The sequence below is a fragment of the Takifugu rubripes genome, chromosome 9, assembly GCF_901000725.2.
Source record: "Takifugu rubripes chromosome 9, fTakRub1.2, whole genome shotgun sequence".
Lineage (NCBI taxonomy): Eukaryota > Metazoa > Chordata > Actinopteri > Tetraodontiformes > Tetraodontidae > Takifugu > Takifugu rubripes.
In genome coordinates this window covers 9,461,786-9,479,027 of record NC_042293.1, presented here as the reverse complement: position 1 = coordinate 9,479,027, position 17,242 = coordinate 9,461,786, and the positions used below count along the sequence as shown (strand labels likewise).

At 40.4% G+C, this 17,242-nt stretch overlaps 5 protein-coding genes across 11 annotated transcripts in view; 2 read left to right on the top strand and 3 right to left on the bottom strand.

The window, feature by feature from the left end:
- The window catches only part of scaper (S-phase cyclin A-associated protein in the ER), a 42,005-nt gene extending 37,507 nt beyond the window's left edge, over positions 1–4,498 (bottom strand). For 2 of the 4 annotated variants that reach the window (XM_011607348.2, XM_029842385.1), the window contains exons 1-3: positions 4,200–4,498; positions 1,644–1,761; positions 528–601 (exon numbers count right to left, since the gene is read on the bottom strand). In XM_011607348.2, coding sequence (XP_011605650.2) covers positions 528–601; positions 1,644–1,761; positions 4,200–4,367 — 360 coding nt within the window. In that variant the 5' untranslated portion in view covers positions 4,368–4,498. Of the gene's footprint in view, positions 1–527; positions 602–1,643; positions 1,762–3,133; positions 3,708–4,199 lie in introns of those variants that run through there. The other 2 variants (XM_029842384.1, XM_029842386.1) reach the window with 2 other exon arrangements.
- Positions 3,924–8,645, top strand: rcn2 (reticulocalbin 2). Of its 2 annotated transcripts, XM_011607349.2 has the most exons (9): positions 3,924–4,075; positions 4,249–4,376; positions 5,535–5,675; positions 5,748–5,850; positions 5,928–6,124; positions 6,217–6,330; positions 6,415–6,508; positions 6,606–6,745; positions 7,323–8,645. In XM_011607349.2, exons 2-9 carry the CDS (start codon positions 4,347–4,349, stop codon positions 7,464–7,466), a joined length of 963 nt encoding a protein of 320 aa, XP_011605651.1. In that variant the 5' UTR covers positions 3,924–4,075; positions 4,249–4,346; the 3' UTR covers positions 7,467–8,645. The 2 variants fall into 2 exon arrangements, with proteins under 2 accessions (XP_011605651.1, XP_011605652.1); XM_011607350.2 differs by lacking the exons at positions 3,924–4,075; positions 4,249–4,376 and adding an exon at positions 5,042–5,129.
- On the top strand, positions 7,921–12,577 carry LOC101065355 (proline-serine-threonine phosphatase-interacting protein 1). 2 transcript variants are annotated; one of them, XM_011607352.2, is made up of 15 exons: positions 7,921–8,059; positions 8,702–8,802; positions 8,884–8,958; positions 9,049–9,083; positions 9,175–9,281; positions 9,385–9,447; positions 9,777–9,881; positions 10,122–10,167; positions 10,367–10,446; positions 10,594–10,692; positions 10,770–10,866; positions 11,005–11,092; positions 11,161–11,261; positions 11,366–11,457; positions 11,545–12,577. In XM_011607352.2, the coding sequence occupies exons 1-15, from the start codon at positions 8,030–8,032 to the stop codon at positions 11,674–11,676; spliced, it is 1,251 nt and encodes a 416-aa protein (XP_011605654.1). In that variant the 5' UTR covers positions 7,921–8,029; the 3' UTR covers positions 11,677–12,577. The 2 variants fall into 2 exon arrangements, with proteins under 2 accessions (XP_011605654.1, XP_011605653.1); XM_011607351.2 differs by having other exon boundaries at positions 11,363–11,457.
- LOC101079290 (tetraspanin-3) lies at positions 12,161–15,381 on the bottom strand. Its single transcript, XM_003967432.3, has 7 exons — positions 15,180–15,381; positions 14,441–14,632; positions 13,972–14,046; positions 13,691–13,792; positions 13,465–13,617; positions 13,288–13,371; positions 12,161–12,859 (listed from the first exon to the last, which is right to left on the bottom strand). Exons 1-7 carry the CDS (start codon positions 15,240–15,242, stop codon positions 12,767–12,769), a joined length of 762 nt encoding a protein of 253 aa, XP_003967481.1. The 5' UTR covers positions 15,243–15,381; the 3' UTR covers positions 12,161–12,766.
- Positions 15,382–15,672: 291 nt separating this feature from the next.
- ch25hl1.2 (cholesterol 25-hydroxylase like 1, tandem duplicate 2) lies at positions 15,673–17,046 on the bottom strand. 2 transcript variants are annotated; one of them, XM_003967543.2, is made up of 2 exons: positions 16,909–17,046; positions 15,673–16,646 (listed from the first exon to the last, which is right to left on the bottom strand). In XM_003967543.2, exons 1-2 carry the CDS (start codon positions 17,035–17,037, stop codon positions 16,011–16,013), a joined length of 765 nt encoding a protein of 254 aa, XP_003967592.2. In that variant the 5' UTR covers positions 17,038–17,046; the 3' UTR covers positions 15,673–16,010. The 2 variants fall into 2 exon arrangements, with proteins under 2 accessions (XP_003967592.2, XP_029697707.1); XM_029841847.1 differs by having other exon boundaries at positions 15,673–16,198; positions 16,400–16,976.
- Between the last annotated feature and the right edge of the window lie 196 nt (positions 17,047–17,242).

Here is a 17,242-nt window from a genome sequence, read left to right as displayed (position 1 = left end):
TATAACATTCTTACCCACAGCATTCTCCTAATGCAAAGTATCATTTGCAGGTTTTGCATGAGTAAGCAAGAAAATTTAATAGACCGAGTCCCACTATTCTGTTACATTCTGGTTATGAAGACCATAATCCCTATTAACATATGAACTCCTTACATCATTTCAGTAGCTTGGAAAAAGTAATTATAGCAGTTAACAATAGCACATGGTGAGATACAGCTGTAAGGCTGGTCTTAGACATTTAAAAAAAAGATCGAAGAAAATGTCAATGCAACCAAAGCACTGCTTTTAACTGCATTAAATATAATCCAAAATGAACGAATCTTAAATATCTACACACTACTGATCAGCATTCATAGTTATACTTCATCGTGTTGATAGTCAGAGGTGATCTTATCATTTCCAGGATTTCAGTGGTTGGCAGGAAAAAGGAGTTCCGGAAAAAAGTTTTTTTTTTTTTAATGTAAAAGTATTTCTGCCTTTTAGCTTGGCGAATGGCGCCCCCTATGGACCAATGACGATACACTCACCTGTTTTTTGTTCTTGAGATGAGCAGAGTGGATCTTTGGGGCCTTGGAGCTGCCGCTGGTGTTTTTTGCCTTTGCTGTGTAGAAGAGATTTACGGTGTACGGTGTTTAGAATTATTGGTCCCACAGACCCACATTTTTTTTAATTTTTTTTTTTTCTTAAATCAAAGGAAAAATTAAAAAATTAACCAATTTTTTTGACACATTGGCCTTGGCTTATTTTGTACATATATTTGAACATATATCAGAACAAAAGTGTTTTTGTGTGTGTCTGTGTATATGTAAAGCTGAAATAATAAACCAATAGTTATTGAAAACCTATCTTAAATTGTAAATCTGCTTTTTCCACATATTTGTCTTATTACATTTTATTAGAAAATAAATTTTAAAAAATAAATCGAATTTAAAGTATAAATGCAATTGTGTTGAATTAACCTCCCCCAAACACAGCTGATCCATCATGATCAACAGTGTACATTTTTAATTGGAGAGCAGAATAATCACAAAAATTACAAAATCAAGTAGAGCATCAAATTTCTTTCACTTTGACAACATCATTGCTCTTATATACTCTAATGAAATAGTGGGTGGATAGTAAAGACAACCATCTTCATCCATTAAACTATCAAATTCCAAATAGACTACTGTACAATACTATATTTGTTGCTGCCATTGTTGATGCCTTTAATCTTTGTAAAAAGAAACTTGCTGTTGTTTCATTACATGGTTATCATTTAAATATGGGTAAGATTGACTCACACAATCATCGCATTATTTGTCTGATTTCAGATTATTAAAACTTCCACTGGAGTTACTGAGCAACACAGTCTCATTTTAGAAGAACCAGAAACCAGTTGCAGACTAAGCTGTTTCCGACTGAAGAAAACAGCAAGAATCCACTGTGGAAGGTTGATAACTCAACATTAGGCGAGCATCCACGCCATTCATCGGTAACAGTGTATCTCTTTTGCAGCATTCCCAAATATGTGATTTCAATGAACATTTTAATGCATGTTAAGCTATGGAAAAGGAAATGGCAACAGTGTGAAGCAATTGATATGAATATCTTACATGAACATGCACATTATGTAATAATTTGGGTCATGTGGAAGCACAAACCTTCCTCTTCTTTGTTCTCCAGAGGAACACTCCAGGCAATGAGGTTTCGAGCAGCTCGGCCTTCTTCAGCTACTATTTTCCTCACCTTATCATGGCTGTTGGAGCGCTGAAACGATGCCTGTGGGAGGAACAGATTCAACACATCAACCTTGCAGGTTTTCGCCAGCAAATTTTAAATTTTCATGTGGAAACACCAACAATCTTTTTCACACTTCACCTAAAAGTAAGATTAACCAAAAATAAACCTCTACTGAATCCATAACTAAATATTATAAATGGAAAAGAAAACAGTAAACAAAGTATAAAATGAATAAATAAAACATAAATAAAATGAATTAAAATAAACCATTTCTGTCATTTTGTACCACACGAGGGTGGAAGTCACTACTAGTAACTCTACAGGCAAAGACAGTAACTAGAAATAGCCAACGGCAGACAGTCGCTACCCACCTTATTTCCTCATTACATTGTGGTTGACCTCCACATTGAATATGCATCAGTGAACCTGGCAACAACATTGCCTAAAGCTTTGCCCAATTAGCCACAATCATAATCATCAGTGACCAAATACAGTGACAGTGTCCAAAAACATTAACCGTCAATCAGATTGGTGACATATTCTAAAGCAACAGAACATCAATTTAGCATTTATTTATTTTTCCCACTCAGGTTAACCGAGACCAAATTTGCTCGTCAAATTTCAGAGACGAGTCTAGAAGAATTATCCAACAGTTAAATTGCTTGTTTTTGAAGTTATTCTTTAAGGATCCTCTGCTGCTTAGAAAACAACATGGAAATGAATTACTCCCGTTACTACCACTTTACAATTACCAAAATGACACACACTACAACACACATGTTATAACCACGCATCATCACCTCAAATAATCCAGGGAATCACGTGTTTACACACTACAAGTGTTTAACCAATCTTATTAGTATATTAACAACAATACAACTGTAGCAGAATAATGTGAACATGACTAATTGGGAGTCACACACGCAGACACAGCATGCGTGTGTGACTCTGATGCTATTTAATGTCCCCAAGGGTGATACACAGCTGACCTACTTTTGGCGAGCAAAATTCTTTACATGTCGAGTGGCTGTGGCTTCATTCGGCCAAAGAGAATAAGAATACAGAGACAGTTCAGATCAAAAAACACAGAGCTTAAAACAGTGTATTAATAAGAGGTGGGCCAGTGTCAATGCATCATCTCCCACCAGGTGGCCGATCTGTTTCCATGAGAACACATTAGCTGCTTACAACTGAGGGCAAAGCCTGAAGAAATAAAGGCTTGCAGGAACTTCCAGAGGTCTGGAGCTACTAAAGAAAATACAAACAGGCCAAATCGTGCACTATGTCTGGGCAGCCTTTGCGTGCAAAATCAGCTATAAGATTTGTCATTAGCATGCAAGTATCAAAAAAACTCAATACCATGAAGCTAAATGCAAGAGACAACCTAGAAAATAACTAAAATGATACATACAGAATAGAAGTAAAGCCTGAAAGCAGGTTCCACGTCGTTATCCACATCTGACATACTTGTGCGGTCCACTTCAGGCAACCTGTTCCCCCTTACCGTCCAGGACGGGCACTGGTGCAAGGTGACATCTGACAGCAGGACAGAAATAGACTTCTACTGTGTAGCCCAGACTGCTATAGCAACTCGGCCTGCTGTGTCATCTCCTCTGCTAGTGACAACTGAGAAACAAGTACTCAGTTGCCTGCCAGTTACGCTGTCTTCCAAGTAGTCGGTGAAATCTAACCAGAGCTCCCAGTGCTGATTTACCAGCAGTTCTTAGGCTGGACTCGCTGCCTGCTGTTGTCCATCTGCCTGCCACTCTCCTCGGCTTTCAATCTGTGTGCAGCATCCTAAATTTAAAACATTTCTACAATGCACCAGAGCCCCCCACACACTCATTCCCTCTCTCTCTCCATCTTCCACAAAACTGCGCAGTCATGTGAACACAACAGGCCTGCTGCTCTGTCCTCCAATTCCGTATTGCCAGTGATGGCAGTGTAGCTGCGGGGTTAGAAACAGAGAGTGTGTGTGTGTGTGTGTGTGTGTGTGTGTGTGTGTGTGTGTGTGTGTGTGTGTGTTTAAAAGGAATACATGTCACGCATTATGCACACATGGTGATGCTGTAGATCTGATTGGACCCGGCACTCCATGAGTCAGAGTTTGCTTGGGGACAAAACGCACATTTCCACGTGGTTTGCCTACAAAATGCTACAACTTTCAAAGTTGGAAAGAATATGCACTAGCGGGGAGGGGGACACACTGCCAAGTCTAGTTTTTTCAAATACATTAATAATGGAATGAACACATGTTTAAAAAAAAAAAAACCTACCTTACCCGTTACCTGTTTGCTTGGCATTATACGAATTGATTGGGTAATCGGAGATTCCGCCAACACACCTATGGCAGGTAAGCTAACCCAATAATGATTTGACAGATTTTGACAAGCCTCTAAGAGCCTTGTACCGCTCGGCGTCTTCACTAAATTCAATTCCAAATCCCGGCCCAAAACAGACTGAAGGTTCCCACGTACCTTCAATGCTGATAAAGGTGAATTCTTGTTTTTGCCCCCTCCATGCGAGGATCCTGAGCTGTTGCTGCCAGACCTCTCCCTACCGTCCATTCCTAGGCTGGTTCTCGGGCCGACACGGTGCTGTCCGGTACCACGCCGTCGGCCATCATGGCGGGTGTCTTTAGACATCGACCCACAGTATGTTCAATGATTTATACGTATAAAATAAATGCTCACGGTCAGGGTTATCTCCTTGTAAGTGGTGGTGGAATATACTCATGTCACAATATACGACAGTGAGGACAACCGAACGGCAGGAAGTGTGTAAGCTAAAATTTTGAATTGGCATTGACATTAGCCAATCAAATTGCAGTAGTAATGACGCGACGTATACATCAGCCAATCGTGTTCGGTATAATTTAGGCCAAGGGGTTGCTATCTGACATTGGGCGGGACTTCATGTAGTCGACCATGGCAACCGTAAAGAACGAGCAGGATGTATAAACCACGTGAATATCAGTCAGAGGATAAGAATCGGCTTTCAAAATATATCATTTGGGGCTGAACATCTCGAAGTTTGCCTGTGTTTAACGTATAATTATGTAGGAAATTGCACACTAAGGCTAAATAAATGTGTTAAAAACTTTGAATCTAAAAGAAAAATGCATCCACATATCTGAAATACTTTATTATTGATGTATTTGACCATATTGAATCAGATATAGATAGATAGATAGATAGATAGATAGATAGATAGATAGATAGATAGATAGATAGATAGATAGATGACTAAAATGGGAAATATTTGAAAGAAACATATTTTATAATGGCACAACCGTCTGCAAATATAAGCTTACCTTCACAGTCTTATTTTGGAATCCAATACCGGAAGTACGTTTTTCTGTAACTGACCTCACATAACGACATAACATTTATGAGGAACTTTCCACGGTAACAAAACATCATTATTCTTCACCATTTGACATTTAATGTCGTCTTTGGCGCCTTGCTAACGCTGTTGTGTTGTGTTATCAGGGCTGCCTACATGTCTTTATTTTCCCGATTGCTTTGTCACAAGCTTTTAGTAGGTTTATACCCATGAGTGAATGTAAGCATGTCAAAAAAATAAATAAAACTAGTTCATTTAAATGTTTAAGCTTTGTGACCACTACTGTGCTAATTTAAGACGCACTTTCCCGTACACTACGGCTATTTTCCTCGTAGAGGACTAGTCTTACACATATTCTCTGAACTACGGCTGACCGCCAGGCTGCACAGTTGCACCATGTTATTATACTGCAGACAAAATTCAGACCTGGTCATTCTTACTGTTAATTGTCTGTTTTTTCCCCACAGATGGTGTCCTCTGCATTGTTAATGTTTTTAGTACTTCACTTTGAGTTTGGACAAAGCTCTCATAAACATCAAGATGATGATCATTATATTGGCCAGCAGCACAACCCTGAGCATGACATGAACGTCTTACTTGGAGATGAGGTCGACAAGACGTAATTAAAAATACCAACTCATATTTCTCTCCTTAATTATATTCATTTTATCCACTTGCAGGACACTGAAGAGATAAAGAACCTTAGTGCAGCAGAACAGAAAATAAAAATAATGGAAATTATAAAGAAGATTGACACAAATGCTGATAAACTGCTAAATGCAGGTAAAGTATGCATTATTTCTTTCAGCAACTGATCTGGAAGTGAATCTGTGATTGAGCGTGCTTCCTTTTCTTCACAGAGGAGCTGACTGCTTGGATTCAACACGTGTACAGAAAATATGCTCTGGATGATGCAAAAGAGCGATTCTCTGAGTTTGACACTGACAAAGATGGTGTTGTATCCTGGGAAGAGTACAACACAGTCAGTCACGGCCAGCTCATTAGTTTTGATGATCCAGCTTCTCCTGATGATCCAGAGAAAGAGTCACTCAGATATGTATGTGTAGCTTTCACAAAGGACTCAATAACCACATTATTCCTCAATAAATTTAACTTTAATATGTTAATTTAAGCTCATGTTTCATTTAGCTTCATCTCAAGGAGAGGAGGCGTTTCGACTTTGCTGATGCAGATGGAACATCTGGGCTTAATGTGACAGAGTTTCTTGCCTTTATTCACCCATCAGAAGTGGATCGAATGGCTGTGAGTTGAGTTTTAATCCTGATCTGGCAACACTACACACAATCATGCACCCCTAAAAAAACATTCACCATTCTGTTGGTAAAGGATTTCACCATAGAAGATGTGTTGGCTGAATATGACAGAGATAAGGATGGATTTGTCAGTCTAAGTGAATTCATTGGAGACATCCGTGGCGATGGTGAGGCAAAGAAGGCTGCTTTGAAACTGAAATGATGCTACCGTTCCCTCTACTGTGCACTCTAACATGCTGTGTTAATGTTTTATTCTTCTACTAGAAGATACGCCATCTAGGTGGGAGGTGGAAGAAACCATACGGTTCAAGGATCTCTACGATCAGGACAAGGATGGCAAGTTGAATAGAGAGGAGCAACTGCGCTGGGTCGCACCCAACAGCTACGGTTCGGCCAGAGAGGAGGTAAGATTGAACTCTTAATGGCAAATTCCTGCATTCTGTTGACAAAAAATGTAAAAGTAATAATTATTATAATTGTAATATATTATATTATTAGTCAATGCAAGCAAAGTGTTGGGATGTAAAAAGGTGCCACAGTGGAAGAGGCATGAAATGGTTTAGGTAAATATTTGAAATAAAACAGCCAATAATGCAGTCCTTGAGAGGGTGCAGTTACCTCCAAAAATCACTTAGCTATTCCTGAGAGAAGACATTTAGAAGTAAAGAAGATAACACAGGGTTGCACCTTCCTTTATCCTCCAAAACCTACCATAAGTACTGTATCAATTTTCAAAGAGGCACAACCAAAAAGAGGTGCCGATTCCATAAAAAAAGATTTTTAAAATGATAATAATGATGTGAAGTTATGATTAAAAGTAAAAATACAGAAATTATTATTGTACATCGTGAAAAAAAAGATCCTCCCAGAATGCTTGAGTCATCACTCTGACCACAGCGCACCAGTAATATTCCTCCCCCAGCTCTTGTTTTAACCATCATGGAGGTATAATAAGCTCCAACTTCCTTTTGTCATCAACAGGCTGTTCACCTTGTCGCAGAAATGGACCAGGATGGTGACGGGCAGATCTCGGAGGCAGAAGTTTTAAAGAATCAAGAAATATTTCTGAACAGTGAAGTGACAGACTATGGCAGACAGCTGCACGTGTCGCACGATGAATTATAACCACACTTCACTCTGCTGTGTTTTCATCCCGCCATTATTTACATGTGTCACACATTGTTACATCCTTGGAAATGTGTTCCACCTTGACACGAGTAGCAGAAGTTGTCAATCTCCGTGCGGTGGATTTATAATAGCAGTATGGCAAAATAACAGAAATTTGCATTGCAACACAAGCTTACAGCACCAAACTACACCCTCAAACAACCGCATATAAGAGAGTTATAGAGTTACTCTTAGTAAGAGTTATCGGATGAAGTTGCAAAAACAAAATGTTTTCTTCTCTTTATTGGGACAGTGAAACGTTTCGATGTATTTAAACATTGAATTTCTGTTCTTTGACAAGAACACCAGAAGTGGTTATTAATCCTGCCATGTTGCCGTTGTTCCTCTTTTCAAATCGGATGAGCAAGTGTTGCTGTCAGATGCTTCATTTCCTGCTCATGTCACAGTCACTTTTCACTTGCGTTGAGCCGCAGTCTGTCATGACGCCAAGGGTTTTGGAGTGATTTTAGGCTGAGTGGATTCGTTGTCTAACAGCAGAGACTATTCTAACCATTGTCAGGATGACATTGCTCTTTAAAGATGCTTTTTGGGTGAGTGAGAGCGATCTGCTCGACTTGATGTTCTGGTAATTCTGTTGGTTTTTGTACTCATTTTTACTTTATACTGTGTAGGAACGTGTCACATAATCTCTCACTTGTGTTTAATAAGATGTATTAAACATTTGTCTGTCTTAAAATTGAACTTTGGTCATCACAAAATTGTTTCATTTTCCTAATTTTGTGGGTTTGCCAGGACTGCTGATAGTCTATACAGCAATGATTTGGTTCCAATATACAGTGCAAAATTCAAAGTTTTTCGTAGAACAGCATTTTAAAAGGAAAAAATGACCTCAACGTCGGTTAGTGGTAACCATTCTTCTCTTGCCATGTGGTTTCCTGCTTTGACACATCTTAATGGACTAGCAAAGCACTTTGGTCTTATCCTGTTAACTAAACACTTTATATTTTAGCCATTTTACTTGCACATTAATACCGGTAATTAGTTTTCAGCTCAAGTCTTTCCAAAGAGGAAGTCCTGTAATTTTAACCGTTCATTGGCTTTCTTTCAGATGACTCATGTTTTGTAACACCTCTGAAAAAGTGTTGTCTAGCTAAATAAAGTGTATTTTTATCTCAACAGTCTTTTTTACTCTGCAAATCTGAACAAAATTCAAATGAGTGTTGTGATTCCAGACAGAGGACTTCATCAGTAACATTGGGTATGAGATTATTTGCCAGCGACTCAATGATGGTCGTCGGACCTGTAAAGACATGGAGGAGCTGCTGAGGATGAGGTGGGCTGTTCTCTTAGAACATTGAGTGCATGCATCGGTAAAACTGGGGCAAAAATATGATGTGGTTTCACATTTGTTTAGGGCATCAGCAGAGGAAAAATATGGCAAAGAGTTGGTCGCAATCGCCCGCAAGGCTGGGGGCCTTTATGAGATCTGGTCAGTCTGTTTTATTTTTCTCCACCTGCAGAAGGTGACATTCAAAGACACATTCAGAAATAAACCCACTGTGTGGTTCTGGTTTTACAGCACTTTGAGGACATCTTTCGATGAAATGAAAGCACGTAAGCACCGGTTGTGTTACCACAACTGCCAGGCTTAACACTTCACACCGGTCCTATTTGAGCTCTTACTTTGTTTCACCTGTGTCGTTAGAAATTGAAAACGTCGGAAACTTGCACATACAACTCTCTGGGTTGCTGAAGGAGGAGGTGAAGAGAATGGAACAGTTCAGAGAGCGTCAGAAGGAACAGAGAAAGAAGGTGCCTCTGGCCGACTCTTCATCTTTTGTTTTGCTTGAGGGGAATTCTGAAAGTGGCAGTTATGATTGACTTTGTCTATTCTGTTGTCTATACTATTTTGTAGTACGAAGTCCTCATGGAGAAGGTCCATAAAACAAAAGTCTCCCTCTACAAGAAAACGATTGATGTGAGATTAATTATATCATCATCATATCATGAGTACTGTTGCACAGCTGTTGTTCCAGATCACTGAGCTGCGTCTTTTGTATTATTTCTTCTAAATCTCTGGCTTTTGTAGAGATTAAATGACAGTTTAAATGGAGGTAATGATGAGTTTCTACAGTTCTACAGAAAAAAACCCTATAAAAAGTTATCTTTAGAACAAGGAAGTCCGGTGTTGTTTTATTAACTTTTTATACCAACACATGCTGGTACATGCTCTTTAGTCAGCCCTCTCATAGACATGCAGCATTATGACAGTGGTCTGGTGTGGTTTCTGTTCTGTTTCCATAACAGTCTAAAAAGTCTTACGAGCAGCGGTGCAGGGAGGCAGATGAAACTGAGCAAACGGCAGAAAAGTTGAGCAACACACCCACGGTCACTCCCAAACAGATTGACAAGGTGAAGCTGCAGTGACAAATGTGGTTGTTTCACTTTACACCTGAACGTCTGTCGGTTTTTAAGTTTAAGTGTTACTTCCAAGACTATTGTTCACTGTAGTGCTGTTAAATAGAGTTAACACAAATCTGATTGGAGATATAACAAAGAAAAGAAGAAAATAAAAATTACCGAATGCAGAGGTTGTGATGAAAAGTTGTGTTAAAAATGATCTGAAATTAAAAAAATGTCCTTTCCCACTAGATGGCCAACAAATCCAAACAATGTAGAGAAGCTGCAGTTGAAGCTGGTAAGCACGAAGAATATGCATGGCCTCTGTGGTTTACCTGAAGTGCTTTTGATGTAAATGCTTCCACATTTACTTCTTGGTTTCAGTGGGGAATCCAGAAATAACAGTCGCTGCCGTGCGGTGTCGAAAAAAACATTCTGAAAGTTGTGTGACAAGGTCGCAAGTACATTTGGGCTGTTAATACTGTTTTTGCCTCTAGAGAAGCAGTATATATCCAACATCGAGCAGCTGGATTCCATTCGTCAGGAATGGGAGTCAACGCACATCAGCACGTGCGAGGTAAACCGGATGTCGCCACGAATCCACGCTATGTTGACACTCAAGTACTTCCTGTAACGGAGTGACTCACTCATCCGCAGTTGCAACACATATTATGCATGTAATAACAAAACTAAGGCAACAAGTGTATCCCCGTGTGTCCGTCAGATGTTTCAGCAGCAGGAAGAGGACCGTCTGTGCGTCCTCAGGAACGCTTTGTGGGTGCACTGCAACCATCTGTCCATGCAGTGCGTCAAAGCCGACGAGGTGCGTGCGTCCGCGACAGACCGCCGCGGGGAACGCTTTTGCTTGTTTGAAACATCTGGAGAAATTCTTTCTTCCAGTGTTACGAGGAGGCGAGGAAAACGCTGGAGACGTGTGACATCACCACAGACAACAACTGCTTTGTTGACATGCGCCAGACAGGCTCGGTCCCCCCAGGTAAGCCCTCCCCCCTCCCTGATTTGCATTGACTGCATCCCATGGTGGAAATTTTACTGTTATCTTGAAAGTGCGGAGGCCTTGGGCCACACGTGATGCTTTTTTTACTCACTGGTTTGTTGAATTACTTCCTCACAGCTCCAGTTTCCTATGAAAATTACTACGAGAGGGATTATGCTGATCAGGGCAATGGCACCGCGGGGTTCGTAGGGGAAGTGATGAAAAGGTCAGAACTGCACAAAGGATCACTGTGAGGGACCGCCGTTCGTTACTGACTGCCGGCTCCATTTGTAGGTTTTCAAATCTGCTCCAGGGGACTTCCTCCAGTGTTTCCAAAATCTGCAGCACTGAAAAAATCTGCAGCACTGAATCAGGCGGACACCCTGCCTTCAAAGGTCCTTTATGAACAATGCACCCAATAACTGATGCAAATATAAAACACTCACCTAAATAATGACTGAAGGTATGGGTGCTAATCTGTGTAATCCCTCTGCAGCAGAAACGTCTGGAGTTTACGCTTCCGTCCCTGGATTTCAGGAGCAAAATCTGGGAGTCGAACAGTACACTGCTGTTTACGACTACACTGCACAGGTCAGTTGCCCTTTCACAGCTGTCTGAAGAACACTTTAATGTTCCCTTTCGCTCTAAGGGATCTGTGTTCTTCCTGCCCCCCTTTAGAGAGAAGACGAGCTCTCTCTATGTTGCGGGGACATCCTAATAGTCATGGCTCAGGGAGACGATGGCTGGTGGATGGTCCAAAGGAACGGCAGCACCGGACTGGTTCCAGGCTCTTACCTCGCCAAAGAATAACGGTGATTTGATTTAAATCCTCGGTTACGTCTAACAAGCACAGAAGAGCAACTACTACGTTTTTAGACCTTTTTGATGCGAGTTGTAAATATGTGGGGAAATAATGTTTGTAGTCCGGTAAGATATCCAGGCCCCTTCATCAAGATAGGCTTTTCTTTCAACAGCGATGGTCAACCTGAGAAGGCCGGGATGTAATATATTTTAGTCATGCCATATATTGATGTGATTTTGTCCTTACAGCCGGCCTGATATAATGGTTGAAGTTTAATACACTCTGGCAACATATTGGCGCCATTCAAATGTTAATTTTCTCTCACCCTAAATGTTTTGAGTTTTAAGTTGCCTTTACATCATTTCAATGTGTAGTTGCTGGTGTCAAAGCTGCACATAATCATGTCTTAGATATATTTATTAAATATAAAAAAGAATGTCACGGTGTAACTGTTAGATTGAAGTGCCTGCAAGTTCATGAAAACTCACCACAAAGTTTGACCACTTTATTTGGACAAATTCGCCTTGCTCATTAAGTGAATGAGCTTTATTTGCACACCAAAGGAGGGGAAAAAAATCACATTTAATACAGCGATTTTCTCTTTTCATTGCACTGCAGATGGTTAAATGTTTTGGGTTTTTTCTAACAGAGAAAATACCAGCTCATCATGTCCCAAAGTTAAGTTCTACTGTTTTGCTGGTGAAAGCGGAGGAGTGAAACCGATGTGGTGCAGAAATGTGATACCAGTTGTGGTAGTAGTTGATGTACAGGATATCGAATTTTCGAATATGTACAATTACGTGACAGATTTAAATACAAAATATTGACAGCATTACACATAGTGCAAACTAAGAAAAAGCTACCCTGTTGACATTGCACTTCACATATGAATAAAGAGGTTTGAGTTTGGTAAGAAGGTCATGCACTCCCCCCTCCTTTACACTGACCATTATGGATTTGCTGAAGAGCTCTTTTTTAATTTAAAGGATGTAATACCAGTGTGATCGGTGTTCTTACTAAGTGATAAATAGGTTATTGTCATTCCCTCACCAGTGTCATAGGTACATTTTGCACGTCAGATGCGGTGAAACACCTCCTCTATGCGTAGGTGCCGTCTGTAAAGAGAGGCTGATACGGAGGGTCTCTGACTCTGCGATACAGCACGACGCAGGCACACAACATCCCCAGGATCTAAAGGAAACAGAGGAGAAATTTATCAGAGTTGGCAATATGTGACATTCTATAGTCCTGCATATGTAACACTGTTCATTTGATTGTAATTCAGCACTAGCATGAGCTCAACGGTTATATTTTTACAGTCATTTTGTCAAAATGTGTCGAATCCTTCAGATATAATTTGGTAAATTACACAGATTCAGTCAGACGGTATCTGGCATTATTGACATTGCAGCCTTCTACTTTCAATTCTGCAGCCAGCTAGAGACATACCAGACAGTCAAGATATCAGCTTTCATGGATTCATTGTTAATTCTGAAGAAACAGCTACATTGTTGGGATATTGTATTGCAACTTTCTTTACTTTATACACCTACAATGTGAGGTGTCCTCTGAAATGCCAACCACATGCATGCTGACACATATTTACCCATGATACCCACCTGGATGGCAGCAAACATCAGCGCAGTCCAGATGACATACATCATGATCTCCCGCAACTTCTTCACAACCAGAGCTTCACACCCCTGCATTGCACACACACACACACGTGCGTGCAATGTTACAAACAGCTTTAATTACAATGCCTCTCTGCTTGATGAAGTTGAGGGTCCTCTTACCTCTTGAAAGAGATCTTCAGGATGAGTGAGCGACCCAGTGCAGCTTCCCACAATGTATTTGCAACAGCTGATGGGTACGCTGTTGTTTTTGGATTCTTCATACCAATGTGTGTACTGCCAGTCCGAGTAATTGTGGATGCCACAACACTGAAGCTGTAGAAATAAATAGAATAGAAATTTGTAATGACTGTCAACAGAAACAACACAAAGCTAACTGTATCTTCACCTGTCTCTGAACATAGTCAATAGCCCGACTCTGAGCGTTGCTGTTGACGCCATTATACTCATCAAACACTTTCTTGATGGAGCTGTTCACTTCGTCTTCAACCTGAAGACAGTAATGATTGCGAAACTCAGTGAAAATTTGATGACTTATTTCCTGTAGGCTACAAATATATTCATGGTTAACACACTGTACAGCTAAGTGTGACTGGCTTTATATGTGATTATTATATACAAAACTAAAAAAACCAAGCATATACTGGCTGACAGGTTTAAATGTCCTACCTTTGCTCTGTAAACATATCCGAGCACCACAACTGCAACCTCTGTCACGAAAACCAGCAGGAGGAGGACGACAAACTGTGGATCAAATTTCAAGATTTGAATAGGACAGTGGAAACCTTGAACACCAAGATTTGCATTTCTACCAAATGGTTCAGTTCAGTTGAACACAATCAGTTACTTTCATTCCCTTAGTCAAAAACATATGTTCTGTATTAGCTGTAGAATCCTGAGCTCCATGTTTGAGTTTTCAGATCAGATTTAAATTTCTTTGCTACATTTGTCAGAGAACCTTACGCTAACATGATGCTACCTATGTAGCATGATTTCATGATACCATATGGCAGCTAAAAACAGGCACTGAAGTAATTAAATTGGTTTGTGTTTCTTTCCCTCTAAATACAATACTATAAAGTCTCTTTTTCACATGAACGCTATGGGATTAATCCAAGCTAAAAACAGCCCTACAGACCGTTGTCAGTCCACAGCAGCTTTCTCTCACGGTGGCGCAACATCCAATGAGACCAATAATGAAGAGCAGAGCTCCAACTCCAATGATGGTCACTGCTGGGATGAAGGTGTAAACGTCTTCAAAGAAGTGATCGTAGTCGTCGTATGTAATGAAGACATAAGCCCCAATGTAACACAGGATGCCAGCAGCTGCCTGCAGGGGAAACAAACATTTCACTGGACTGACATCAGGGGATATTTGAGAATACATACAAAACAATAATTGTGTTGGTTAATCAACAATAATGAGGTGAATAAATATGGTGATTGTATAGTGTCTATAGTGTTTTTTGCCTACACATTTTACACCACGCTGCAGAATTACTGGCAACAATATTTACAACAGACATTTTAAACCGGATAAGACGGCAAACATGAACACGTATACTAAGGCGTTATTCGAGGCTCTTTAATCTACCGTGCGCGGGCAGGGTCAAAATAGTGACCATTGGCTTTCGGTAGCAACAACGCTATCTTTTTAAAATAAAGGTCTTAAACTTATGAAAACGCAATGTCATGTTTAAGAACGCGTCGACAGCGATAAACCGGCAAATCCAAGCTATAAGTGGCATATGTTCTGTCAATTCAAATGCTTCCCACCCTGGTTAAACAAAGGTTCGGCTGACGCAGCTAGCAGAGCTAGTAATTGCAGCGCAATGTGTGACGCATTTTTCAAATCCGTCCGAAATGCAACGACTTACCCAAAATATCATGTTCAGAAAGACGAGGACCGTCTTTGACATCGTGATGCCGCACTTCCCCATCTTCAAGACGGGGTTCTGATGCTGTAAGCGTCGGGAGAAGGTTGCAGCTACTACGCAGACATGTCCGAACCAGCTCGGCACTCCATATCCCCGCTGAAGGACTGGATGTGGTTCATCAGGTTCAACCAGTGACACAGCGCCACTGACAAAACCCAGATCATATTTATTAAAAACTCAGAAAATCGGCCAGTAACCCAATCAAAATAGGGCGTGAATATATTTTGGTTACTGAAACCAGTTATTTGTGGTTTATACGGTGAATGATGACAGATATAAGATTAGCTGCATTTATCCGCATTGATAGATATGGCGCTTTTCTGCCACCTAGTGGTTAGAATAACAATGATATTTTAGTGTGCTGCGTCTCAATATTTTATTATAAAAACCGATTGATTTAAAAGCTTATAACAAACGTTCAACAGACTCATACTTGATATATGCTTTTTTTATTCCATGCTTTTAAAATATCTTTGATATATGTATCCCCATCATTTCTTTGGAATAATAATTTTCATACAAATTTACATTTGTTTTTATTTTAATAGTTGACAAAAGATGGTTGCATTTTCACCAACAACAATCTTATATTTTGGAATGTATTTCACTTTCATCACTCCAATCAAATAAACACATTTTTGGAGAGTGTTATAATACAAACTCAATACAGTAGCAACCAAAGCAAAACAGATTTCTTTAGAATTTTCTTGCTATCTACAGTTTAACATACACAAAATTTGAGAACAACTTCTTATCTCTAATATCTACATTCTATTTCATGGCAGAAGAGAAGCTAAATTCAGCATGTGTTCCAAATATTTTATCCCAGTGGCTGAAATGTGGTGCAAAATTAGTGTTGGGTTTCTGATGGTGTACATCATGCTTGCTTGGTCCTCCGTAGATGCCAAATGGTATCAGACGTGAGGTAGACCAGGGAAAGTCATAGCCGCAGTGATCTTCTACAGACACATATACGTTCAACACCATAAAGATCCATGTGGTGAGTAAGTGGCATCTAAGAATCACAGGATTCAAAGTAGTCCAAAAGCCTAGAGTGACAAGCTCCCAGCCACTGAGACACTGGGTTGCCAGGGCAAATGGAGCTGAGTATTTGTGATGGATGGCATGGAAGGTAACGAACAGCCAGTGGATCCTGTGATGGAGCAGGTGCCAGATGAAGTACTGGAAATCAAAGAGCAGTAAGTTCCCTATCACTCCAGCAATCACCTCTAGAAGGGATGGAGCACATTCTGGCAAGTCCACAGGTGGGCTCCATGCCCACTGAGCCACTGATGCTGGGAGAACAAGCAGCACATTATTATGTAAAGTGACACCTGCACAGTGCAGCAATGTGGAGGCTGTAGGACGACGGCTGGGCTGGATCTTAAACTGCTGGACCCACATCCACTTTTCCCCCATGATGTCGCAGATGAGAAAAGGGAGACACAAGACAAAGTAAGAAGACACAGTCAGAATCACAGGGAACAGTGGAGATCTCAACCAGTCTGTGTAGTTCAGTCTCAGGCAATCCCACAGAGGCTGCAGCACACAGTTGTTCCCTAATCCTCTTATCCACTGATACATGCCGGTGTCTGCCAGATCTATCTTGGAGTGAAAAATCACAATATCCTGTAAATGCTGCAGAAATGATGGACAATGATAAGCTTACAGCTTGATGCCATGAGCCCCGGCTTCTGCAATGCTCACCGTGTGGGGTGTTAAGTGACAGCTTAACACCCCACCTCAAGTTATTCATACACCTACACCCTGGCAGGAACATCTCTCTTTCCTGCGTCATCTCAAATTGTTCAGGGTGAGTTAGTCTATCAAAACTCTCATTCTTTTTTTAAATACGTTACAGATTTAACCATTACAGCTGATGGAATTTAAAAAATAAGCACAAGCTGAACTTTATTCAGGAGCTTACTGATGTAAAACATGCCTACCGTTTATTTCTGCTCAAAATAAATGTTTATTGCTAATGGAACAGCTGATTGGACTGT

Excerpts from the sequence above, each read along its gene's own strand:
- rcn2 (XM_011607349.2), top strand. The coding sequence starts at position 4,347 with ATGGCGGGTGTCTTTAGACATCGACCCACA. Across the intron at positions 5,676-5,747 it reads ACGTCTTACTTGGAGATGAG|GACACTGAAGAGATAAAGAA; the intron begins GTCGACAAGACG and ends ATCCACTTGCAG. Across the intron at positions 5,851-5,927 it reads TGATAAACTGCTAAATGCAG|AGGAGCTGACTGCTTGGATT; the intron begins GTAAAGTATGCA and ends TTTTCTTCACAG.
- LOC101065355 (XM_011607351.2), top strand. The coding sequence starts at position 8,030 with ATGACATTGCTCTTTAAAGATGCTTTTTGG. Across the intron at positions 9,882-10,121 it reads CTCCCAAACAGATTGACAAG|ATGGCCAACAAATCCAAACA; the intron begins GTGAAGCTGCAG and ends CTTTCCCACTAG. Across the intron at positions 10,693-10,769 it reads AGTGCGTCAAAGCCGACGAG|TGTTACGAGGAGGCGAGGAA; the intron begins GTGCGTGCGTCC and ends TCTTTCTTCCAG.
- LOC101079290 (XM_003967432.3), bottom strand. The coding sequence starts at position 15,242 with ATGGGGAAGTGCGGCATCACGATGTCAAAGACGGTCCTCGTCTTTCTG. Across the intron at positions 14,633-15,179 it reads TTCTGAACATGATATTTTGG|GCAGCTGCTGGCATCCTGTG; the intron begins GTAAGTCGTTGC and ends TTTCCCCTGCAG. Across the intron at positions 13,372-13,464 it reads CTGAAGATCTCTTTCAAGAG|GGGTGTGAAGCTCTGGTTGT; the intron begins GTAAGAGGACCC and ends TGTGCAATGCAG.
- ch25hl1.2 (XM_003967543.2), bottom strand. The coding sequence starts at position 17,037 with ATGACGCAGGAAAGAGAGATGTTCCTGCCAGGGTGTAGGTGTATGAAT. Across the intron at positions 16,647-16,908 it reads GGGGCTCATGGCATCAAGCT|TGGATGTGGGTCCAGCAGTT; the intron begins GTAAGCTTATCA and ends ATGGGGGAAAAG.